General features: G+C 42.4%; 2 protein-coding genes across 2 annotated transcripts; one reads left to right on the plus strand and one right to left on the minus strand.

The window, feature by feature from the left end:
• The first annotated feature begins 6,882 nt into the window (after positions 1–6,882).
• LOC310795610 (uncharacterized protein) lies at positions 6,883–25,267 on the plus strand. Its single transcript, XM_083657683.1, has 15 exons — positions 6,883–7,008; positions 8,683–8,797; positions 9,244–9,455; positions 9,561–9,692; positions 9,777–9,935; positions 10,072–10,211; positions 10,401–10,512; positions 10,951–10,980; positions 11,529–11,709; positions 12,823–12,912; positions 16,894–17,017; positions 17,228–17,290; positions 17,509–17,696; positions 19,535–19,646; positions 25,157–25,267. Exons 1-14 carry the CDS (start codon positions 6,994–6,996, stop codon positions 19,621–19,623), a joined length of 1,650 nt encoding a protein of 549 aa, XP_083513809.1. The 5' UTR covers positions 6,883–6,993; the 3' UTR covers positions 19,624–19,646; positions 25,157–25,267.
• Positions 22,840–24,717, minus strand: LOC310795250 (zinc finger BED domain-containing protein 4-like; the record flags this gene model as incomplete). Its single annotated transcript, XM_083657310.1, has 1 exon — positions 22,840–24,717. One exon carries the CDS (start codon positions 24,715–24,717, stop codon positions 22,840–22,842), a length of 1,878 nt encoding a protein of 625 aa, XP_083513436.1.
• Positions 25,268–26,248: the final 981 nt, after the last annotated feature.

Genomic DNA, 26,248 nt, shown 5'->3' on the forward strand with positions numbered 1-26,248 from the left:
ATATGTATGCCCCCTTTAGGGCGATAACTACCACTTATGTTCATTTAGGTTTCCGATTGCTATATTACATGGAGTGTCTGGTGTGGGAGATTTGATCTGTCAAAAGCAGGGGAACAAAGGCTCGCTCCTGGCCAATCCTGACGCTTGACTGCTGCATAGGCGGGCACAGGGCGTGGTCTGCCTAAAACCGCGGTGCAATCCATAATTACGCCTCCAAGGCAGGGGACAGGAAAACCAGTCGATTACAGATCACGGCGTTCTCAAAGTGGACTCCAGAGATGCCAGGGGTCCTTGAGGGCCTTCCAGGCAGTCCCCAGCAAAAAGGGGGATACTTTATTGTGACGTCACCAAACGTTCCACAGTGCATGTGCTTAAAAGGGAATGCCATGAATGGATTGTGATTTCAAAATGTCTTCCATTAGCTTTAGTGTCATACAATAACATTCTTGCTGCCTTAGTTTGCACCCTTTGAACTCTTCTTACACTATCACAAAGAAATGAGGTATCCTCTTTGTCAGTAAAGCAGTACCAATAATGTTCTTAGGTAAGTGGCAAATGTGAGGAAACTAAGATAACTGGCTTCACCATAAATTGTTACATATTTTTGCCTTTGTAACCACATCTTGAACATCTCTTCGGGCTTTCTTCTAGTGGAGCCAAGAACCTTGATTTCTGTCTTCCTATATTAAGAACAAGCTTCAGGGATGCAAACTAGTAAAAATGTTATCCAAAAATTGAGCATTTAAGTGACTACATATCAAAATATGCAAAATTCTTACTTTTTCTTCCTCATTCACACAAGTTCTCTCACTTGCTCTCTCTAACACAATATTTTATATTTCTCATGTTATTTCTTGCAGAAAGATGGTTAAAGTAAAGAAAAATTTTTATGTCAAATGGAGAAGCTGTGTGGTGGACCAGGGGAGAACCATGAAGTCGGTAAGGAGGCACAACATCCTCCAGTCTCCTACCAGCTCTATGGAGGAGATAGGAGGATGTCCAGGCGGCGATCGAGCAGCACCAGCATCAATGGCTGAAGCCCCTCTAGAACCTGAGGGCGGTGCTCTTCCACCACCTTCCAAACTTCGTAAGCTCGAGGATGTGCAGGTAGGGATGTTAATGGTTTATCGACAATTGATTAATCGATCGTACATAATTAGATCATTCAAATATTATGTTAACAGATTAATCTACAATGTAGGCTATGTGCTAATTTCTAATTTTTATTTTCTTTGCTGAAATGATTTAACACCACGAGGGTGAAATTTAACTTTCACTGCTCATACAGAGGAAGAAGAAAGCCAAGCTAGCAGACAGAAAGTCCAGTGTGGGAGAATTACCCCGCAAAAGACAACAGTAATCATTGTAATACAATGTTGAAATATGTCACGTCCACAAGCACAATGACAGCTAACGCAGGAAGTTTAGTTGGTTGATCGACTTTTTGGGTCGGCCTAAAGACAGGTGTAAAACCCTGCATTTTGTAGTTTCTATTTAGCATGTCAAAAGCGTTTGTTTTTTTTCAATCTAATGATTCATCGATTAATCAATTGTTAACATGACCATTTAATCGATTACGAGAATTGATCACAATTTGCATCCCTATCTGCAGGCATGGATTGAAATCCGGCCCAGTCTGCATGTGCCAGCTGTGGAGTCCCTCTGCCCACCCCTAAGTCCATGCTGCCACATATGTCAGTGTGCTTTAAAGGAAGAAATCTGGAAATGTGGTGATTGTGACAATGGAACCAATGCATTGGATTTATAGGCTAATGTGTGCACACCATCTAATGGCCATGTCATGTTGGTAGCGCGCTACACATACCTCTTCATTGCGTTGGCAGAGCAGATTGTGTCCCGTCCCAGTGGAAAGAGCGGCTGTGACGTCAGCGCTGGTGAGTTGCCGTTCCTGATCGGCAATGAGCGTGTGAGTGTGATTCACAGGTTGTTTTTTCCACACCGGCAAGAACCGGCGAGGAATAGGCTGTGATGTGGATCCCGCTGAACCCGTGGCCCTCTGCGATGAGCTGCCTGTGGCCTCGCACAGATCGGTACCGCTTAGCTGGCTGTGATGAAATGTGGATCCCTCTTCGTGCACGACACGCTGAGTAGATTGTCCCGGGCCGATGGCTGTAGTCTCCCGTCACCTGGTCTCCGCAGCTTATGACAGCAGGCGCACTCTGCCACTATGCACCTGCAGCTCCAGCCAAACACACTCCAGTGCTGTATATGGCTGGTTGATCCCGAACAACGGTCCAATACGAGTCAAAAATAAAGCCAGTTTTCGACTAATGTAGAGGCTAAATTAAACCAAAATAATAAAGCCACTGAGGGGCGAATTGGGAGTAGTTTCAGACGCGTGTTCAAGTCCAAGAAATCAATGTCCATTCACTGTTATAATTGGATGTCTCACCGACCCTCCATTTATTTGGCAATGCATGTTTGTCATTGCTCACCATATGTACAGCATAGTCCAACAGCAACAGTCACGCTATGATGCCCAGTAACCAAACTCATGACTTCACATAATACTGATAACACGGAGAAAATGAACAAACACGGTAATAGTGAAAGGCATGGAGCAGCACCAAACACTGCAGCACGGTCGAAAACTGTGTGCTTTCCCAATCAGCACCTGATTTCCCTCACCTGGGAGCATCCCTATATGCACTTTTCTCTCCCATACCATGCTCCACCCAGTGTCCAATGTCAGGATTGCATGTACACACACACAGTCAGATCACAAACAGACAAAAGTAGAATTTGGCTCCAACAGTATGTATATGTATGTATGTATGTATGTATGTATGTATCTATCTATCTATCTATCTATCTATCTATCTATCTATCTATCTATCTATCTATCTTATTATTATTTTATGTGTTCTATAATATAATATGATTTAATATAATTTTTCAACTTGTGACATACATTTGTGCCGTAAGGCATCTAGTCTGCCGGAAAGCTGTCAGAAGAAGAAGAAACTTCCCTTTGGCAATAGACGGACCAGTAGGTGGCAGTAATGCACAAAAAGCTGTTTGCCAAGCGCCATAAAACAATAGAAGAAGACACCCGATCTACTATCACCTCATTGAATGGAAAGGAATTGCATTCAAATGCCCCCATCGAATGGAGAGGAGTTGTACAATCTCTACAACCCAGTTTAGCCGGGTTGCCGAGGTTACTGTGAAAAGCCCATGGAATGGTTCAGACTCGCCATTGGCTGTTCTCTCGAGCACCACGCCCACCCCTGCAGACACTACTACGCATGCGCGGTTCTACTAAGCACACCGCACACCTCTGCAGACACTACTACGCATGCGCAAAGCGCAGGTTATGCGGGTTGGATTCATTTTCCCATTCAATGCATTGCACTGGCGTATAAAACAGCTTTGTGGTCGCTAGCTGCCCGTCAGCTTAGCAAACTCAAGGTGAGTGGTTTTACTAGCATGCTAATCCTAGAAGAACAAGCTAATGTCACATTAAACTCCAGGCGAGTGTGTTTACCTAGCTTCTGCTAGCCAGGCTAACCTTCTGCTTCCATCAACAGGCTACCGTCACTTTTAGAAACTAACGCTAATGTTATGTTAGATGATCAACTCCGGTTTATTTACCTTCTGCTGTGGTTAGCTCATGCTAGCGCTAGTAAAGGGATGACCAGGGATGACAGGCTTGCTTAGCTTTTAGAAGCAAAGCTAATGTTGTTTTCAGTGTTGCTTGGTGCTGTCACACTCACACACATGCGTTAACATTAATACACGTCTTAGCTTTTTAAAGGTAAGCTAATGTCACATGTGTGTTAATTGAAAGAGCCAAAACCTAGCTTTAAAAGGCTTCTGAAATAGAGAGCCGCAGGGATGACGTATTTTTGTAGGCTGAATGCGGAAGTCCCGAACTTCCTGGTTCAACACTGTTTCTGTCTATGGGATTTTTGAATGGGTTTTTGGCGTGATGCTTCAAATAAGGTCTCTGGGCAACGCAAGTTTAATCAAACGCGAACCAAGGTTCAGCGGGATAATCTTCACACATGAGGACCACTTTCATGAGTTTTGAAGCGTAAATGCGAGCCCTAGAAGTAAAATGCTCCAGCTAAGCTAATCCAGAACTACACACTGTCGCATAGGCTTCCACGTCACGTCAGCACTCAACCTGGACTGTTGTTGATGTGTGCACTGATTACCCCGGGATGAACGGGCTGAACCAGGTGAGGGAAAGAGAATTTCCGTGTTCGCCCTTTGAAGTGGCTGACGTTATTGACGTATATATCCCCATCGACTCAAAAGTGTAGTCTCATTTAGCCGTTTGCTAGCTAGCCGTCCTTTTAACGGCAAGTAAAAGCTTCAAAACTCGTAAAAGTGGTCCTCGTGTGTGAAGATGATGTTACTAAACACTGGTTCGCGTTTGATTAAGCCAGCGTTGCCCAGAGAGATTATTAGAAGCATCGCGCCAAAAACCCATTCAAAACTCCCATAGGCGAAAACTGTGTTGAACCAGGGCTGTTAGCATCGATGATTTCCGGACTCGTTACTGCGGCTCTCTATAGCTTCAAGGCAGGGGACAGGAAAACCAATCAATTACAGATCACGGGGTTCTCACTATAATTCCATCCATAGGTAACATAATGTAAAATAACTACTCCTACATACATTAGGATGCAGTTAGGATCCCTGGTGAATGCATGTAAAAAATAGATATATAATGGACATAATAAAAGGGAGCCGGCTCTGTCTGTTTGGTGTTTCTGTCTGTCCCGCTGGTGATTATGTCAGTGATGTCACTGGTGATGATGTCATCAGTCCCCGCTGGTGATGATGTCGTCATCAGTGATCTCATAATCAAAGTCCCAGGGGCAGACACTGAAATAAGTGGGAGTGGCACACGGGCTTAGAGATGTGACGTAGATGTTGTCTCTGTGTTTTATAGCGAGTCGGGGGGGGGGCGAGCACTCTAGAGGGGCTCACTACCCTTGTTAGGCTAACGGCCTAAACATGGTCGTCAGTCAGAGCCTCGCCCCGCCCTCCCCGTATGACGGCGGGTGGAGCCCCGTCCTACGGGGAGGGGGCGAATGTGACTCAGCGCTGACGAGAGTTGTGACTGGTCGTTGCCTTGGCTCATCGTCGTAAAGTCGCCTTTCAAAGCATGACGTTAGATTATAACGAACTAGTTGTGTGGCTTAGCCTTCCCAAATGTTGAGGGTCGTTTTTTAGAATTTAATACATAGAATTGGGAACGTTACATTCAATTTCATTCAGACTGCCTGGCAGACAATCTCCGCCATTTTCACACGGAGCTTCCACAGGAGGAGGGAGGGTGGAAGGAGGGAGGGCATAGTGGCGTCCGAGCATGTAGGGCTAGCTGGCGCCGCCAGGCGGCGAGACGGCTCCAATTCGAGGCGGACGGATGACCATGTTTAGGCCTTAAGGCTACCATTTGTTTTCTCAGAGGCAGAGGGATACAGTGCCGGCTCTAACTGTGGTATATTGGGAGTGAGTGGTACTGACTTTACTAGGTGCACATTATCAGATAATAATGGACACCCTGCAGCCAATCAGAATTGAGTATTCACCCAGACCATGGTATAAATATTTATATATATATGTATGCCCCCTTTAGGGCGATAACTACCACTTATGTTCATTTAGGTTTCCGATTGCTATATTACATGGAGTGTCTGGTGTGGGAGATTTGATCTGTCAAAAGCAGGGGAACAAAGGCTCGCTCCTGGCCAATCCTGACGCTTGACTGCTGCATAGGCGGGCACAGGGCATGGTCTGCCTAAAACCGCGGTGCAATCCATAATTACGCCTCCAAGGCAGGGGACAGGAAAACCAGTCGATTACAGATCACGGCGTTCTCAAAGTGGACTCCAGAGATGCCAGGGGTCCTTGAGGGCCTTCCAGGCAGTCCCCAGCAAAAAGGGGGATACTTTATTGTGACGTCACCAAACGTTCCACAGTGCATGTGCTTAAAAGGGAATGCCATGAATGGATTGTGATTTCAAAATGTCTTCCATTAGCTTTAGTGTCATACAATAACATTCTTGCTGCCTTAGTTTGCACCCTTTGAACTCTTCTTACACTATCACAAAGAAATGAGGTATCCTCTTTGTCAGTAAAGCAGTACCAATAATGTTCTTAGGTAAGTGGCAAATGTGAGGAAACTAAGATAACTGGCTTCACCATAAATTGTTACATATTTTTGCCTTTGTAACCACATCTTGAACATCTCTTCGGGCTTTCTTCTAGTGGAGCCAAGAACCTTGATTTCTGTCTTCCTATATTAAGAACAAGCTTCAGGGATGCAAACTAGTAAAAATGTTATCCAAAAATTGAGCATTTAAGTGACTACATATCAAAATATGCAAAATTCTTACTTTTTCTTCCTCATTCACACAAGTTCTCTCACTTGCTCTCTCTAACACAATATTTTATATTTCTCATGTTATTTCTTGCAGAAAGATGGTTAAAGTAAAGAAAAAAATTTATGTCAAATGGAGAAGCTGTGTGGTGGACCAGGGGAGAACCATGAAGTCGGTAAGGAGGCACAACATCCTCCAGTCTCCTACCAGCTCTATGGAGGAGATAGGAGGATGTCCAGGCGGCGATCGAGCAGCACCAGCATCAATGAAGTTTAGTTGGTTGATCGACTTTTTGGGTCGGCCTAAAGACAGGTGTAAAACCCTGCATTTTGTATTTTCTATTTAGCATGTCAAAAGCGTTTTTTTTTTTTCAATCTAATGATTCATCGATTAATCATCGATTACGAGAATTGATCACAATTTGCATCCCTATCTGCAGGCATGGATTGAAATCCGGCCCAGTCTGCATGTGCCAGCTGTGGAGTCCCTCTGCCCACCCCTAAGTCCATGCTGCCACATATGTCAGTGTGCTTTAAAGGAAGAAATCTGGAAATGTGGTGATTGTGACAATCAGGCTGTACTCTGCACCCCCTGCACCATTAGAGAACACAGCAAATTCAACCTTGTGCATGAAATGGAGATGTGGGATGTAAGTATTTTCCATTTTCTACCACTATGTTACAAATTATAGAAGCTCAAATCTTCCAAGAAACCATTGTTTTGCAGAAAAGAGCAAAGGGGAAGGGGACTTTTTCTAAACTATCAAGCAATTAATCAATGACTCAATGCATGTTACTCAGCACGAGGTGTTCCATGGGGAATTATGCCTACCCCACACTACAGGATTTTCAAATCCTTGAAGATTATAAAAATATTGAGAGCCCACACACTACAGGACAGAGAGAGCCAATTTTTTAACATTTCAATCTTGGGACACACACACAATCGCGTCTGTTCAAACGCAACCCCACACACTAGAAGATTATGCCGAAGATTCACCTTGGAAGCAGGGCTCGACGTTAACTTTTAAAATGCCTATTCAGTGTGCGCACCGGGTGTAGTAGTAGTAATAATGATAATAATAATAATACATTTGTGTCATTTCGTTTTCTAAACAAATCTTATTTTTTGTTTTTATAATGCATTTGCACTGAAAGGATTTGTTTAACTAATATTTGCGCGGACAGCCGCGTCCATTCGGGGTGTGGGCCTACTGTGCACGGCCAGGCGAAAACCGTCTGCACAGGTGCCTTGTGTGGAGGGGCGCGTCTGCTGATTTGACTCACTTTTCCGTGCGGACACTCGCCGATGCGGGAAGCATGAGACCTAAGCGCTTGTTGTAGGCTACATGCTTTGCAGTATGGCATTAGTTTTCCGTCCCGTTCAAAGACGCACGGGTATTTCACCTCGATGACAATTTCCTCGTTCTTTGTTTCTGTGCGGGGCTGCGGGCGAACGCGGACCAGATTATTTTGCGAAAAACTAATGGAAACGCAGCTACTACTGGCTCTCTGCTCAAGATGCAATCGCCTGTCGGGTTGTAAATATCTAACATGTTAGATATGCCCGATTCACAATCGGGAAGAGGCAGTCTTCCCGATTGTGAATCTTTGAACCCCACACACTACAGGATCATTTGGGAAGATTATCTGCCCGACGCGCATCAAATCGGGAGCACCCCCGAGAAAATCGGGAGGGGGCAATCTTGGCCATAATCTTGCAAATTATCCTGTAGTGTGGGGTAGGCATTAGTGTCAAAATGAGTGTCAAGTTCCTCCCTGAGCAGCAGGTGTCAGTTATCTAGGCTGATTACTGCATTCAAGCTCAGTCTTGCTGTGACTCAGTGGGCGTGACCCCACAGTGACTTCTGCCTCTGTGACATCACATGCATACCCTCTATAGAGACAGTCCGCATGTCTGGGAACGCCCACAAAATGTTAAACGGCTGGTGCGCGAGTGGGGTAAAACCGCCAATATATCTCATGGGCTGACTCACCAAAAGACGGTGCTGTGGCTCTAAACTACATGTTTGGGGGTTCTAGAGCAGAACACAAGACGTCTGCTCAGATGTGCGTTTACTTCGGTGGTTAAATCCCCGATCGTGTCTGCCTGGGCTGGGCTATCAGCTAAATTATAACTTTGCTGAATGGATAGAACGGGGGAATTTACCCCACCCTGACCACGCCCCCAGCAAGGCTGAACCAGCTAACCCAGCGTCTATTGTGGGCGTTCCTAGAGCCTGTATGGGCGTTCCCAAACATGCAGACTGTCTCTATTGAAGTAAATATTAACATGTCAGCTCTTTATGGTATATTTACTATAGGGTAACGCATACGTGAAGAGGGTGCCAAATGGCTTCAGGTGGGATTGGAAAAGGCATGATGGACACACCTGCATGACATCCTACAAACGACAGCTGCATGTATTTGATCAGAAAGGTATTCCGTTTTGGTGTTCCATGGCAGAACCTATTCAGAATACTGCAAATGTGTGTTTTAAAAAAAGGTGTTCTGATCAGTGTTTAAAACTACAACTTAAAGCATACGTTTAGAACTCTGGACCACTATTTGATACTAAGCTATGCTGTGGAAGCAGAGACATGCAGGGTCTAGTTTATGTAAGGAACATGTATTTTCATAGAAAATACACAGTTATTGGCTGTTCTTTGTCAATATTCCATATAATACCAGATTTTCTGGACAAAAGTGCTTGATTCTATGATTTCTACAGTGTGAACAATGTTTATATTTTGTATACAGCAAGATACAGTATGTAGCATCACAGAGCATCATAATGTGCAGTCGGAACAATTAATCTAACACACTAATTATAAAAACACAGCCCCCTGAAAGATTAATCATTTGTAAAATCCTTTTTGTTGCAGCAAGAATGCATGTTGTTGTTTGCACATTCTGTATGTGCGAATCAGAACATGCAACTCCTATCCGTTTGGGGTTGTGGCCAGCTTCACCCAGACGCCCACAAACAGCCATATCCTTGAGTCTGATGAGACTAATTTCTCTTCTCCAACTGGAATGTGGGGTCTCCATGAGGGGAATCATTTCAGCGATCCAGGAAGCCTTTCCTTCAACTCAGGTGGATCTTATGTTATGAATATGGAATTCCTTTTCTACCACATTAGCAGGGCTCACATTATTGGCATCTTATTAATCTTCAAATTCCTATTTTGTTGCGTTTTAGCTGCTTGAACTGTATAGCATTTTGGTGAAGGAATGCTATGAAGAGTTCAGGCACTGGCAGTTCCAGCAGATGGCCTGCTCTGTTTTGGCACCAAGACTGACTGATGGAGCCAGCTGTCCCATGTGTCCAAAGGTACAGTAATAATTGTTATGGCATGTCTGGATGTGCATTATTATTTCATGTGCGTATATTTAATCATTGCTTGTATTATATTAGGAAAATGGAACCCTCTGTGTGGCTGCCGACGCGCTGTTTGGACTTCCACGGAAAAAGTCGTCAGGGGAAAGTTTTGAGCCTCCAAAACATGAAGATAGATTTTTCCTCAATCAGAGTGAAGTGGACAGTTTTGTTGAACATGCAAACCCTCAACCAGAGGTAGGACTATAGTTTCATTTGAGAGAAGAATTCCACCTACATGTGATAGTTTTAAGAAAGCGATCTGCTTTGTTACTCATGTCAAATCAATGTAACATGCTTAGTGATGAAAGGATTCTGTCTTTTCCCCTCAAAGGGGGGGTGTCCTGGATTCCATGCTGGGAGTGCAATCCGGTCAAGAGTCAGGTTCAAAAAGCTGGATGAAACTGGCGTATTCGGGCTCACCTGCAGGCATGAGCATCCAGTCAAGTTTCTAAACTTGAAATCTGGAGAAAGGTATTTGATTTTTGCAAGAACTAATGCTAAATATATGCTTAAATACATCATTTATTTGATTTAAGTTAAGTTATCCTTTATTTATCCCCATGGGGAAATTCATCCTCTGCATTTGACCCATCCTCTACTAGGAACCTTCCTAGAACTAGGAGCAGTGTGAATCTAACTCTTTTTGCTTAATTTCTTCAGACTGTCAAATGCTGTCCTCTTGCTGAAGGAATTCAGTAGAGAGCAGGAGGAGCGCCAGCTGAAAATGGTTTTCATGTACGACATCGCGTGCAAACTCAAACCCCACCTACAGGTAACACTACATATTTAAGTTACGGTACTATTGCAGAGCAAATGTGAAAGGTTTTAAAATCATTGCATCTATATCTATCTATCTATATATCCATCTAATTTCTGCATCTCTGTCTGTCTCTATCTCTGTGTGTCTGTCTCGGTCTGTCTCTCTCCCTCTGTCTGTGTCTGTCTCTCTGTCTGCCTGCTTATCTGTAACTGACTGTCTGTCTGCCTCTGTCTGTCTGTGTCCTACTTCCGGATTTCCCCCTTGATTTGATGGAAGCAGGTAATAAAGCATTTTACCTGGAACCAAATGCAACCTTGTTTTTGTTACAGAGCTGGGGGATAAGTCAAAAATGTCTTTGCTGGGGTCAAGAGGGTGTGGGATCAGTCAATTGACTATGTGTAGTTATGAATTAAAGTTGTGTTTTCTTTACTTTTTCTGCCATTTCTTTAGCGCCACTATCCTGACCTGATGAACAACAAGGTCAGTGTTCCATTCTTATGGGCACAATCTTGCATGTCAGGTTAGGAACATTTTCTACCTGGATCAGAAAGTAGATGTTTGCTAGTTGAGCCTGATGCACAGTCTATTTTCCATAGACTGTGCTTTAATAAGTACAAAAAACTACCGCACTAGACTCGGGGTCCCCACGGGTCCTTAAAATCATTGAAATCTATGCCTTAAAAGTTTGTGGAAATAGACATTGAAGGTGCTTGAATTTAGGGTAGCATTGTGTCTCCACAGTACTTTTTTTTTGCTGTATTGCATAAGAGAAGGTAAGAGACCACAGCACAGTTGAGAAGTGTTCACACATTCAAGCCTCTCTCTTTTTAATTGTCTGTGAGCCTGCTAGTTCTCATCATAATTTCTTCATAGTTGTAACAGTAATTAACCTTGATCCATGTCTCTAACTATGCCGTGTTGGCTCCCTGAAATTTCCTGATCATGATCGGGCAAGTCGTTGAGGAGGACATGAATACACCAACTAAGCATGATTAATATTTTACAGATGTTTTATGTCGTGTTTACAGTTCCAGTTCAACACTCGATTCCACAAGGGAACAGGACTGGCTGATGGGGAGCAGAGTGAGCGCTTGTGGTCCTACCTGCGAAAATTTGGAAAAATCACAAAGGAGATGACCCCATCTCATCGCACAGACCTCCTTACAGATGCTCTCCTGCACTACTCTGCCAAAGTGCAACAGAAGCAAAGTGAGTTGTTGTGTGTGTGTGTGTGTGTGTGTGTGTGTGTGTGTGTGTGTGTGTGTGTGTGTGTGTGTGTGTGTGTGTGTGTGTGTGTGTGTGTGTGATACACACTATAATTGCTTTGGACGGCTGGACTTGACAAAATAGGAATCTGCATATTAAAGCCTCGGGTGGGGTTGGTATTTTGTTAAGGATGAGTTACTTCAGTATTTCAAGGTTAACATTGTTGATAAGGCAGTAGATGATATTTTTGCTTTAAGATTTGAACACCGAGTTTCACAATATTTTTTTGTTACTTTTTCATGCTACCTATCACCCGAAGGCGCTGCACGGGGAAGGGACTTGGGGGATCGGTGTAAAGTGCCTGACCATTTCCTAAATTTAAAGCCAATGCTCAAAGGTACCCTACAGTTCAGCCCCCAGTTGATCTAAATAAAAGTAGGCGACCTAGAGTCTTCCCTGATAACTTTCTTTCATCAGAGTTGTGTTGCACTGTTTTACTAGAAATTATCAGACATATGGGTTGTTGGGATAATCAGGAGGATGTGGATCTCTGCTACAGTTCACTGTGCAGTGTTCTCTATGCAGAGATAGATAGACACTCTTCCACTAAGACTTCTGGCTTACCTACAAGTCTAGGACATCAACTAAAAGGTAAAGCTTTTTGGAACTGTGAATTAAATCCATTATGGGCTGATGTAAGAACTACTGAAAATAAATTTCTAAAATGCCGAAAAAATGCCTCAGGGATGCATTTATAAGCAGTGTCAACACATCTCTGAAAAAAAGACTACGTTTCTTTAAGCAGAGATTCAACAGGGGCCAAGCGATGCATTTGGAACAGCTTCAGTGTAAAAATCCAAAATAAGTTAAATTAACCGTTTGGGCCCTAGGAAAGCTGTCGGAATACTTATGGGGATTTGGATAATGAGACTGAAAGTGTCCCGAAGATATGGGAAAGTGAATTTGCCAATAATTTCCCCCCTTGCTCTCAAGTACCCCCTGTAGTAGCTCTACATATGCGTACCCCGCTTTGGGAACCACTGCTCTACATAGAAAAGTCAATAATCCAGCCTCTGTCTTTGGTTAAATCTTAGCACTGTATTTCTCTTTTTGTAGTAACAGGCATTCCTCAGCGACTTCTGAAGGCCGAGAAAATAAAGGAGGAGTCAAAGAAAGAGTTGACAAACCTCATGAAGTCTTTGCCAGGTATTTAAACTATGTCTTCATTTTGTGTTAATTATTGTCATGCAATTATTATCTTCACACTGTACTTCTATGGGTGTCTTTTTACATGGCAATTCATTTTTGGTTTGATATACTGTATACTCCTGTACTCCGTAACATGTTCTCTCATTTACATTATGTCATTTAGCAAATGCTTTTATCCAAAGCGACTTACAATATCACATTCTGCTATGCAACACCATCTACAACAGTTCCACTTTTGAAGCAATAAAGTAGCATTAGTAAGAGTAGCATTCGTTTTTCAGAGTTTTTTTCTTCAATTTTTTTGGGTGGGGGGGGGGTAGATTAAGAGGGGTTAGTTACTTTACTTTTACTTTACTTTATTTATATTTGGCAGACGCCTTTATCCAAAGCGACATACAACCAGGTTAAAACAGTACAGCAATAACAAGAAAAAATTAATAAAAGTTTTAAACGAAAAAATGTATAAACGGCAATTAAATTAGAACATATTTACAGACAATAGACGTGCGGATGAGAAGAATAGGAGGATAGCAAGATAGAAGAGAGAAGAGATAAAAGTGCATAAGGATGAAAGTGCATAGGAGCTAGAGGGTTAACACAGTTGTAACACAGTTACAGTAAGCAGTGTTGGGCAGTTACTTTCAAAATGTAATAGACTACATATTACTAGTTACTTTCATTTGAAAGTAATAAGTTACTTTACAATATTACTTTCTGTGTAGAGTAACTTGTTACTTATTACACTACTTTTGCATTACTTTCACCAAAATAACAGCAGTAGCAGAATGACATCGCTGCCCCGGAACCATCCCGAAAAATAATTTCAACCGCCTTGAAGTCAGTGTAAACAATGCAAAATTCTAAATTTTATTCTTTTCCTTTGTTATTATCATCTATAGTGGTTTTTTGCATAAAAACACAGTTTGATTAGGAAATGATTGTATCTTTTTTTAAATATGTGCTTTGATTGAATCAAATGTAACTCAAATTGTAACTTGAGTTACTTGACAAAGTAACTGGTATAATACTACTGAAATCCTATAAGTAATAAGTTATATTACTGAGTTACTGCTAAAAGTAATATATTACATGTAATATGTTACTTTTGTAATGAGTTACCCCCAACACTGACAGTAAGTAATCCGATGGGACAAGGGATATTCTCTCTACTTGTATTTGGTTAGAAATCAACTTTCCCTGAGTGTTTCTTTTACTTACCCCTATAAAAAATGTTTTTGAGTTTCCTACAGTACTATGGGTGGGGGTTTGTTAACTCACTAACTTTTGCAATAGCGTGCTTGTTGAAACCTGTTTAGCCACGATGAAGTTACAGTTGCTTCCCTCAACATGCGCTAAGGGGACTTCTCTGTTTGAGCGAAAGGTGGGAGAGTCTTTTACTAGTACAGAGATGAATAGCTAATTGATGACCACTAGTAAAATAAGCTGTCATATAAACAAAGCCCTATAATATCAAGAAAGTGCCGTATACTGTATACTGTATATGCACCTACGGGCGAGTTGCGGTATTTACTGATGTGGCACTTTACTTCCCCAGGCAAGCCTATAGGCGTTGATTCCTGTATCAAATCTCCCATCAACAGTCCTGAAGATTATTGTGAATAAATATGTACATTTGCTCTAGATGCAGAAAAACCCTGGCTGTTGATACTGGCTCAGTATACATTATCCCGCTTAGAACACGGCCTACAACTAAATCATTCAATAATCTGACAAAAATAATTATTCAAATATTTTAATAGCGTTTTCAACACAAAGTGGTTTCATTCGTAATTGGCACACAAGACACCACAGCTGCAACTGGTTGGCCTAATTAGTAGGCTAGTGGTTGCTGACAAAAGGCTCTTATCAACTGATTAATACCAGGTGTGGCAGAGCAGCGGTCGGTCGTCGAGAAATAATGACCGGTGAATATTGTTGATTGACCAATCAGAATCGAGTATTCGAGAGAGCCGTGTTCTAATATGAATTAACTGCTTGCAAGGAGCACCTTCATAACCTCTTGAGTGTTCACTTACTCACTGACTAACAACATTTGGCATATTTAAAAGCACTGGATAACTAAATAATTCCAAATTCTGTTATATTTTCAGAACTAAGACAAATACTGTGATGATATTTTTGCTTTATCGACCCGTACTAGTATTAACACACTTTATCTAGAGTAAGACATAATTAAGCAATATATCACGAGAGCAAGTGTGTTGTGGTGAATATATCCTGCTGATAAACTGTTATCCCACGAGGCCGCAGGCCGAGTGGGATAACAGTTTATCAGCAGGATATATTCCACAACACACGCTGCTCGAGTGCTATATTGCTTTTATAAAACGGTTTCCAAGTATGATAATATAATAATAATAATAATACTATAAGTCCGACTCCGACTGGCATGTCATTCTGATAGAGTCAGTTGAAACACTACTGTAAGGCGGGACCGCAAGAACGTGCGGGTGATTTGATTGGATCGTTCTGGAGACTGAAGTTGACATTGGCCAATCCTGGCGCTTTCTGAGTAGCTGAGATTTTTCTGGAAACCCCGACAGGCAGCTCGAGCCGCAGCGCTGCATTCTCAGCGCTTGTTGAGAAGCTGAATGCTCTCTGCAAAGCTGACACCAACTAACGTTACGGGGTTAAATGCGGAGTTAAATGCGGGGTTAACAGCCTTTCTTTTGCAAAGAAGACATTAGCCCGCATCTATTCTTGTACAAAACATCATTTTCTGCGAAGTATTAGTAAAGTTATAAGCGAAGATCGATTCACAAGGATCTGACAGCTGTCTCCGCCATTTGTTTTTTTTTAAACCAAAGGCTTTTAGTAAGAGAGTTGCCATGGCAACCAATAACCGAGTCCAATAACCCATGGCCATGGGTTATTGGACTCGGTTATTGGATTTATACAATGGCTGTGAACCAATCAGATTGCTTGATTTGAGAGAGCCGTTTTATAAGCCAGCTTATACCATGGTCTGGGTGAATACTCGATTCTGATTTGCTGTAGCGTGTCCATTATTTTGTTATAATGTAAACCTAGCTAAGTCCTGGCAAACGTCTGTTCACAATTCATATCCATGTGCCATGTCCTCAGCAGAGCCGTTTGAGCTCTATACCACCGTTCAGTGTTAATATGTCACTTTCATAAATTTAGAAGAAAAAAAAGGTCAAAGTAACCATTTGGGTTACCCTTGTGTGCTCAGTTGATCAAAATGACGGGCATTTACGGAGATCTGACGTTTACATTTGTCAGCTGACCGAAGCGCTCGAGCGCAACCATAACAACAACAAGGAAGCAGTCACCTGTCATAAACAAACGAAAATCTGAATTATCTTAGCCTAAAAGGCTGCATTCCACAGGATGCCGACTGCCCCTATGAACTTACTGATACTGTAGCCTATGAGCGATCAGCCACATGCTGCGGCCGTCTGAGTCTATTTCATCCTGTGAAAATCTTGAGCAGCCTAGGGGATTTTGTCTCCGGTTCTCAAAGTTATGACAACTAGATTTAGATTGCAAAATGCATGAAAATGAATGAATGAAATGAATGGACTTGTTTTGTTTCTTTGGTTAGTGACTATGGTATAAGCGGGTTAATGCACTTGGAGGTGTCCATTATCAGAAATTAATGGACTGCGCCTCTGCATTGTCCATTAATTTCTGAGAATGGACACTTCATCGCGCATGAACCCTTACATATGATCTATTACCTTGAATACAGTTCTATGGAGATTAAACATGTTTAATATCAGAGCCCCCATACACCGTGCAGTCATTGATACAGTAGGTAGGAGAACTCCTTGCGTCTCAATCCTTGTCTCAGCATCCGTATCCTTTTTCCATGGTTTTTCATTTAAAGTTTGCCTTTTTTTTTTTTATCTAATAATTGAACCATTGACCTCTAACCACCACTGTTGGAGAAACACTAAGCTAATCTATGTTTTGTTTTTACATGCTATTTTCAAGGTACCACTGTTGAAGACATCAGGAGTTGGGGGAAGGATCTGGAGGCTTCTCTGAAGAAGCAAGAGGTTTCCTTTTCCTGGGAGGAGACTTATGTCGAAAATCTCTACCAGTTTCAGAGGGGACAGTAAGTCAATGCTTTATTGGGTTATATAAAAATGTAATGTAATTTATTTTTTATTTTTTATAACACATCAATGTTAACAACAACAATTTAGACTATTAAAAAAGTTTTTTCCGAAGACCCATTGCTTGAAGATTTTCTTGCCTCCTTGGTTTTGCAGTAAACCTATGCTATACCCCCCCCCACCCCTTTTTTACTTCTCTCTTTTCTTAGATGGCAACTTACAACATCTCAAGGAGGAGCTCAAGTTGTGGATTTGATCTCGAGAACGGAAAAGTAGGCGTCATAATGTCAAAACAAATTAAAGTAATCATTTTGCTGTGATTTTAGCAGCCAGGAATACCACTGCCCAGTTGGGTGTGGGGTAGATAGGTAGACAGGCATGGACATTTAAGAGTGTGCTATAAGAATGGCCTCTTGCATAAATGACTTCATGGAATCATTGTAACATGTCTTTCATATGTTGTGTCTGTGTGTGTGCGGGTGTGTATTAGGGCGCAGAGAAAGATCTGTGCTCTAGAAAAGAAGAACCACGTGGAGCAGAGGTGGTCGCTCACCTCCCCTCAGGCCCAGGCGTTCCTCTTTTCAGCAATGGAGAAGCGAGCCATGGAGGTGTTAGACAACATCTTTAACCTCAATGTGGAGCGCAAGTTCATGTGTGGCCTGGTCAGGAAATATGCAGGTGAGATGATTAGTTATTAGTAGAGCGGATTAGCAGAATAATTGTGCACTTTTTGAGAAAAGCATGTAATTCCTCACATAGTGAGTGAATACCACAAGGATTATTTTCAGATGTGGAGGGAAGTCTGATTTGACCTCAACTCCAAGATGGCCACCATTTTCTGGTGTAAAATGTACAAATCTGCTTATAACAATTGTACATTTTTTGAGAAAAGCACGAACTCTCTCACAAAGTGAATGAACACTAAGGTTTATTTTCAGATGTGGAAGGAAGTCAGATTTGACCTCAAATCCAAGTTGGCTGCCATTTCCCCAAGATTAATGTACAAATGTGCTTATAACAATTGTGCACTTCTTCAAAGAAGCATGACATTTCTCACATACTAAGTGACCATAAGGGTCAGTAAGATGGAGGGAAGTAAGATTTGACCAAAAAAAAACAAGATGGCTACCATTTTCCCAAATCTAATGTAAATTGGGAAAATGGCGTCCATCTGGGATTTGAGGTCAAATCTGACTTCCCTCCATATCTGTCAATAAACCTTATGGTATTCACTCACTATGTGGGACAGTTCATGCTTCTTTGAAGAAGTGCACACTTGCACATTTGTACATAAGACTTGGGGAAATGCCAGCCATCTTGGATTTGAGGTCAAATCTGACTTCCCTCCACATCAGAAAATAGTCCTTATGGTATTCCAAAAGTGCACAATTCTCTTATTTTTGGGTGCTAATCCGCTATACTATATGCTCTTGTGACACGGATAAATGCTCGGGGAAGGGGGGGGGGGGGGGGGGGGGGGATAATGAAAAGAAAATAAATAGTTATACTACAGGGGCCACATTACAGAAACTCCCTATCTTATGTCTTAAGTTAGGATAGGACTAGTTTAAGGTAGGATTTTTTCTGATTTGGTATTACAGAAGCAAATCCTAACTAACTTTAGGAATCCTATCTTATCTTGCTAAATCCTATCTTATGTCTTGTTAGGAAATCCTAAATACTCATCCAGCATCGGTTATCAACTTTTCTGTCTGTTACCCTAGCAACCACTAGCAACAGACACCTCCTCCTTTCTCAACTCGCGGGGGAAGTAGGAGCGCTAGTAGGCTAACGATGTGTGTTGTTGTTCCTCCCCCCTTGGAAACTGTATGTACCGAGGAGCCAAATTGCTGATGGCTGTTGCTACCTCAGTTAAATTACGTGACATAGCAGGTTGAGATATTTTGGATATGTCGGCCACTTCAGTTTGAAAATCTCCCTTCGCAAAAAAAAGTGCAAGAGCCCCGTGTCGCCTAGTCGGTCTCTCCAACACAGGTCTCAGCTCCTCGGCTAGCTGCAGTATCATGTCATCTAACTAGATGTTCTAGAAATTAATGTACCAGTCCAGTCCACTAGCCCCCAATTAAGTTATATATGGCTTTGAGCCGCTCTTGTTTTATATCTTCTTATTATTAAAGCCTTACCACAGCAGTACAACAGACCCTTTTGCACAGATTTTTTACTTATTTCCCATACTCTGTTTTTGTAAATGTATCCCCTTTCATTTGCTTTTAATAGACACTATTATGTGTGGATCTATTTTTTTTATATACATCAAATGCACAACCTGTTAATCTGCAGATGTGTATTTTTCTTGTATGCAGGTATTTTTAATCTGTTCAAGTTAACCATGCTCTGACTTTTTTCTCTCTCAGGTTGAGGCTATTATGTTTTTAATAATACAACAAATTAGACAATATTTTTCCAGTTTTTTGTGTGGCTTTGGCTTTGAACCACCGACCGTAAATATGGATAGTGATTCTGGTAACATCCTGACCTTTGACCTTTGCCTCCAGATGTTTTTGGTGGGACTGACCGGCGGTATCGCCTCAGGGAAGAGCACAGTGTCTTCAATGCTGCGGGAGCTCGGATGCCCCATCATTGATGCTGATGTGGTGGCCAGGAAAGGTAGGCCACTCCCTCTCTCTCTGCTGGTCCTTTAGGCCATGCCCTCTCTCTCTGCCGGTCCTTTCCAGTGCAACCTCTTCCGGTTCACAGAATGAATATACTGTATAGAGATACTGTAGAGAATTAGTGTTGTCACGGTACCAATAATTCAGTAGTCGGTACCGGTACTAGTGAATTTCCACGGTACTCGGTACCAATTTCGGTACCACGGTAAAAAAAACAGACTGATATTTCTTCAACATATTCTCTTTTATTAAAGTATGCAACCATTTCCAATGAACAAATGGCATGTAGCCTTCAACTTTAAAACAAAACAATGTGCTTCTGCTTACTTCTTATATTCAACTCTGTATGGCAGTGAGAGCAGACAGTGCAACACCAGTGGCATGTAGCCCTCAAGTATTGTTTATTGAATTAAAAAAACAAAACGATACGCTCGGTACCATGCAAAAACAGGTACCGAAGTACCGAAAACAATGTAGTACTGACTAAAGGTGCTCTTATACTCGAGCAAAGCTCCGTGGGGTGGGGCCCTGCGAGTCTCCGTGCAGACCTCGCGCTGGGGCAGATGCCATTATACTCAGAAAGTGATCAGCATGTATTGTACAATGGTGAGAACAGCCCGTGAAAAGTCGCAATGAAACGCTATTATGTGCAGTACTGAGTGCGCTTTCACTCTCAAACGACCGCACATCAGCACATGAAGGAATCAAATCACCAAACTTGTTTTTACTGAAAGCCGTTTTACTTCTCAGCCCTGATAGCCTACTCTGTGCTGCTTTTAATCTCTCTCAATAATGCTCTCAACACAACACATTTACTTGGTGAAATTACTAAAAACGAACAGTTGCAAATCAAAGTTTATAGCCTACCACATGGGTCAAGAAATGTGGCGAAAACACAGCTCAGTGTTCAGGGTTCAGTGGCTTGAAAGCGGACATGTTTGGAGAGAAGCCGTGCGCTGCTCGCGCTGTTAGAAAAAAAATCAGGCACAAGGCGAGCGCCAGACGGAGCTAGCAAATAACCACGCCCAACAAATTTACGTCATTTGACGCGCCCGGCCCTCGCTCCACCCCCGCGCCCTTCATGGCAGGGTGAGCATAATTCAGCCTTTAGTACCGAAGTACCGAAAACCGTGACAACACTAATAGAGAATATATATAATATAGGGATAAAATAGGGATGTAACGATAACCGGTTTTAATGATAACCATGATAAAATTCCTTATGATACCGTACCGTTTCAAATTTTCATTATCGTTAAAACCGTGGTACCGTGATTACAGTGTGTTGAAAAACATGGTAAATACTGTCCATTATCAACCAAAGTTGGCAACCTTCTCCCAGATGCAAATGTGCAGCCTTGGAGAAATGATTTCAGTGAGTTTATCACTCCTTTTTGGGTCTGAGTTTTCAATATAAAACGTCGTAAAATGATTTCAGTGAGTCTCGATAATGACGATAACCGTGATAATTTTGGTCACGATAATCGTGATGTGAAATTTTCATACCGTTACATCTCTAGTGTGCAATACAACATAACAGCAAAAAGACATAGGACAATTGGGCAGTGTTAAAACTAGGGATGCACCGATATCAAAATTCTGGGCCGCTACCGATACCGATATTTGAAATAAACAATCTGTCCGATACCGATATATACCGATATCGATTGTTTGACAGGGAAGCCAAGAAATCTTCATTATATTAAATGAGAAATAAGTAACTCAACTGTTTTGAAGTCTTTCAGTCCAGTTTCACACAATATCTTTGACTTTGAACACAAAATCAATCATACAAATGTAATTATGAAACAACCAATCTTTAATATAACCTTGCTGTCACATGAGTTTTTTTTACATTAACCTTAAAGATGTTAACATCTTACAGTGCAACATCTAACAGTACTGTGTAGTACTTTAAGCCCAACAAAAAATATTTTGCTGCCTTAAACATTTGATTTTTCCACACAGAACGTGACCTTGGTGGTATTACCTTTTTCTTTTGTCAAAACTTGACTAGTGCCATGAAGTTCATGAACCTATTCAATGGGTGATTGATTGTTGACACTTATTTTTTGAAAAATAAAAAAAATAAAAAATAAAAAGATTTCTGACTGAGTCTTCAATTCAAAACAATACTTATCTCCATTTGACTCAATAGATGCTGAACTGAACATGGGAATAATATTTAACAAAAGACAGAGAGACAGACACAGACAGACAGACAGACAGACAGACAGACAGACAGACAGACAGACAGACACACAGACAGGCAGACAGACAGGCAGACAGAGAGACAGACAGACAGACAGACAGACAGACAGAGAGACAGACAGACAGACAGACAGACAGACAGACACAGACAGACAGACAGACAGACAGACAGACAGACAGACAGAGATACATCAATACCTCAACTTTATACATTATGATCGGAACAATCAAGATGTAATTTGCTACAACAGTAATTAATTTACTTTCTGTCCATACTCCAGAGCGAGACTGCCCTCTTGTGGAACAAGCTGGACTTGAATGGGGCATCTTGCGTAAACACATTGAGGCTTTTAGTAGGAAAACCACCCTGCGGGCCTCCTCTTCTCAATATCAAAGATGAAATAAATTGAAAAATAAATAAAATCACATCTGTTCACAGGCCTGTTCTTCTTTATAAAACAAACAAATGCCTCTTACTAAGAAAACTAGAAAAGCCTTAGTGGACCTCATATATAGTGCAAATGGATTACATAGTAGGCCTTCTTAATAAAATAAATTTGAAAACAAAATAAAAACCTTCCCTGCATATAGTATGGCTGAATATTAAAATTAAATAAATAAGAAAATCAAGTCTCACAGGCCTCTTCTTTATGAAACAAAAACACTTCCTTTACTATGAAAACTCAAAAGCCTTCCTGGTATATAGCTTATAGTGGGCGGAATAGCACTGCAGCATAAATAATAAAATAAATCTAATCACACAGGCCTCTTCTTATGAAACAAAAAGTTTCCCTCTTTTAGGAAAAGCCTTCTAGCTTATAGTAGGCCTAATAGCAGCATAAATAATACAATAAAATAAATATAATCACAAAGAAGAGGCCTGTGTGATTAATTATTTTTCATGAAACAAAAAGTGTCCTTTTACTATAGCCTAAAATTAAACCACGGATATGGCCGGGTAGGCCTACCTCATTAGGCTACTTCTTAGTGAGATGCATGTTCTTCTTGACAAACATGAGCATCTCCACCTTGTCACAGTTCAGTCTATTTCTCTTCTCATCCAAGATGTGAGAGGCACAGCTGAACAGCCGCTCACTGTCGGTGGAGGCGCACGGAGCACACAGGTATTTGCGTGCCATTTGTGCCAGTGCGGGAAAACGCAGGTGATTCTCTCTCCAATATCCGAGTGCATTCTCTTTTCTGGGAATGGGGGCCTCTACAAAGAAAACGTCCAGTTGCTGTGATGCTGCCCTGCGTCTTGGCGTTTCTGTTTCTGGTCGCTCTTCCTCCAGAATCTCATCAAACATGTCATGCAGAGTGGACTGTTCCCCATCAGCTCGTGCCCTCTTGCTCTGTCGATCATCACCATCTCTCTCTCCGACACCCGCTCTCTCTCCACCGTGCGTCCTGGGCACATCTCCAGCGTCAGGCGTCTCCAGGAGCGCGTCAAGTGTGGCTCGTACGCGCTGCTTGTCATCAAAGTAGCGGTCCTTGTATCTGGGATCGAGTGACGTTGCGATGCAGTACAGGGGCTCATACTCGATTCGGCTGAAGCGTGTATCTATAGCCTCTAATAAGGTGGTTTTGGTAGTTTTAACACCATGATCTGTGTCAACCTCCTTGCTTAATAGACGTCTCAGGGCTCTCACCGAGGGGATAACGTCAGCCGCCGATGCCTCTGCACTGCTGATTTCTCTTGTCAGTACTTCAAACGGGGAGAGAAGTGTGACAACGTTTTCCATTAATCCCCACTGATGGACAGTGAGAGTTGCAGGGAGCTCGTATTCTGCGGCATATTGTGCAATTGCGCGCTTTTGCTCCAAAAGGCTCTCCAGCATATAAAATGTGCTGTTCCAGCGAGTGGAAACATCTTGCTGCAGCCGTTTGTGTTTCATCTGAAGCTGGCTCTGCGCATCCTGCAGGCGTGAGTAGGCAAGGGGTGAATGTTTAAAGTGTCCAACTATTTTTCGGCCAATCTTCACCACATCCGCGATGCTCCGCTGGCTCAGGACGCCGTCATGCACAGCCAGCTGCAGCGTGTGTGCCATGCAGCCAAAGCTGGCCAGCCTACTGTCTCGCATAGCTTTATCCATGTTTCTGGCGTTGTCTCTTACGACAACATGCACTTTGGATTTGTCGATATTCCACGTTTCAAACATGCTGTCAAACGCACTCGAGATAGCAGGTGCGTTATGGGACCCGGAGAATTCTTGGGAGTGTAACACGGCTTTCACCAAGTTAAAGTCCTTGTCAATCCACTGTGCCGTGAGGCTAAGCATGCTCACAGGGCTAGCATCCGAACTCCATATATCAGTCGTAAAACTGATTGCAGGTATGTCACCAGCCAGCAGCTCATGAATGTGTTTTGCAACAACGTTGTAGAGTTCAGGGAGACACACGTCTGCGAAATGGCGCCGACTGGGCAGTGTGTAACGAGGCTCCAGGTGGTCCATTAAGCTTCGGAAACCCACGTCTGCCACAACGGAGAAAGGTTGATCATCTAACGCGATGAACTCCATCACTTTCTTAGTGATCCCCTTTGCTTTGGTGCTGTCCGCGGGGTATTGTTTCCCCTTCTCAAAAGCTGCGGCTATTGTCTGTGTCGACCCAGCATTGCTGCCGCTGGTGCTGGTGGCTTGTTTCCTTGCGTCGAGTTCAGCTCTCCTTTTTCTGTCAGCTGCGAGGTATGCATTATACTCGTCAACATGTCTATTTTTTAAATGTCCGCTGAGATTTGTTGTGTTGAAATTCTTGACACTAGTCCCTCCTCTGGAAATGTCAAGGCCACAGGTCCTACAAACTGCAAAACGCGGGTCTTTCGCTGAGATCTGGAAAAACTGCCAGACGCAGGACATTTTGTTTCTCTTTGAAAACCACACACTGGGGCAAATGGCACCGCCTACTTCTTCAAGTGAACCAGAGTGTTTGATATGTGGGTTGTGTCAATCAGTGGCTGCTGTAGGGTAGCCAGGCAGAAATTAGGTGGCGCAACCTGACAAAACTGATGTTCTAAACATCGGCCACTGCAATCGGTGAACATGGGCCTTTTTCACCGATGGCCGATTGCAGTCAACAAGGCCCATATCGGCCAATGCCGATGTGCGACCGATACATCGGTGCATCCCTAGTTAAAACTAGACATTAGGTGATTAAGAAGACAAGACAGTACAACAGTACAGCAGTTTACCTTGAGTTGGGAGGTTGGGTTTAGTTAGTGTGTAATTATGTGACATGTATGATGTCAAGTGGCATTTGTTAAGCACCAACTTCTCACTGCCTGTGCCTCGGTAACAGTGGTGGAGCCCCACAGTGCTGCCTACTGCCGCATCGTCGACCACTTCGGCCCAGAGATCCTGCTGGAGAGCGGGGAGATCGACAGGCAGAAGCTGGGGCAGCTCATCTTCGCCAGTGAGGAAAAGAGGAAGCTGCTGAACTCCATCACTCACCCAGAGATCCACAAAGCCATGCTCAAAGAGATCCTCCTCTACTTCCTCAGAGGTGAGGGAGGAATCAGGCTTACATGGCTCAGTTACAGGTTGACTTGGGGGGGATTAGCTCACTGTGAGGCAGCACTGGCCATCAGATTTGAGGCTGTTCTTCACAAAGCTTCCTAAGTAGGGATGGGGCCGATCCGATCCAATATCGATACCAACATAATTCACGGATCGGAATTGGATTGGAATTTTTGTTTTGTTGTTTTTTGCAATTCCAGCGCGGGGGCGCTGGCCGTAATTTGCCCATGTATAATGGTATCCTTCTTTGCCTTGTATATTTTCTTAATTTTGTCTGCTTTTTGCAAGGTATATTTAAAAAAAAAAATCTTTTAATTGGCCAAATCTTTGCCTATGCTGTATATTCAAGAAGAATAACGGTATCGGAATAATATCGGTATCGGCAGATATCCAAATTCAGGTATCGGAATCGAATCGGAAGTGAAAAATGTGGATCGGTGCATCCCTATTCCTAAGCATAAGAATTGCTCTTAAATTAAAAACAGGAACAACATTCCCAAGTCTATAACATTTTAAGAGGTGAAGAGTAGTAGGTGGGTTGGTATACATTTGATCTTTGGTGGTCAGCTTTTTAAACTGTCACAGTTCTTGTTAATCCAAACAAGTCTTTATTGGTTAGAATTAGAAACGTTGTATTCAAACCCACAATCTGCAAATGGATGGTAATGATAGTAAAACATAGATGGGTGTTACATTACATTTAAATTATGTTTCAGCTTATTATTGCCTTCAAGGCCAAAATAAACCACTGCTTTATGGTTATATTTCTAGCTACATAGCTACAAGTCAAGTCAAGTCAAGTCACTTTATTTGCCATTTACAGTAGGGACTGCATTGGAATTGGGGTGCTAGGAGCTTAAAAACATACATAACA

This window comes from Poromitra crassiceps, assembly GCF_964638095.1.
Source record: "Poromitra crassiceps genome assembly, chromosome: 21".
Taxonomy (NCBI): domain Eukaryota; kingdom Metazoa; phylum Chordata; class Actinopteri; order Beryciformes; family Melamphaidae; genus Poromitra; species Poromitra crassiceps.

Excerpts from the sequence above, each read along its gene's own strand:
- LOC310795610 (XM_083657683.1), top strand. Across the intron at positions 9,456-9,560 it reads AAGCCTTTCCTTCAACTCAG|CTGCTTGAACTGTATAGCAT; the intron begins GTGGATCTTATG and ends GTTGCGTTTTAG. Across the intron at positions 9,693-9,776 it reads GCTGTCCCATGTGTCCAAAG|GAAAATGGAACCCTCTGTGT; the intron begins GTACAGTAATAA and ends GTATTATATTAG.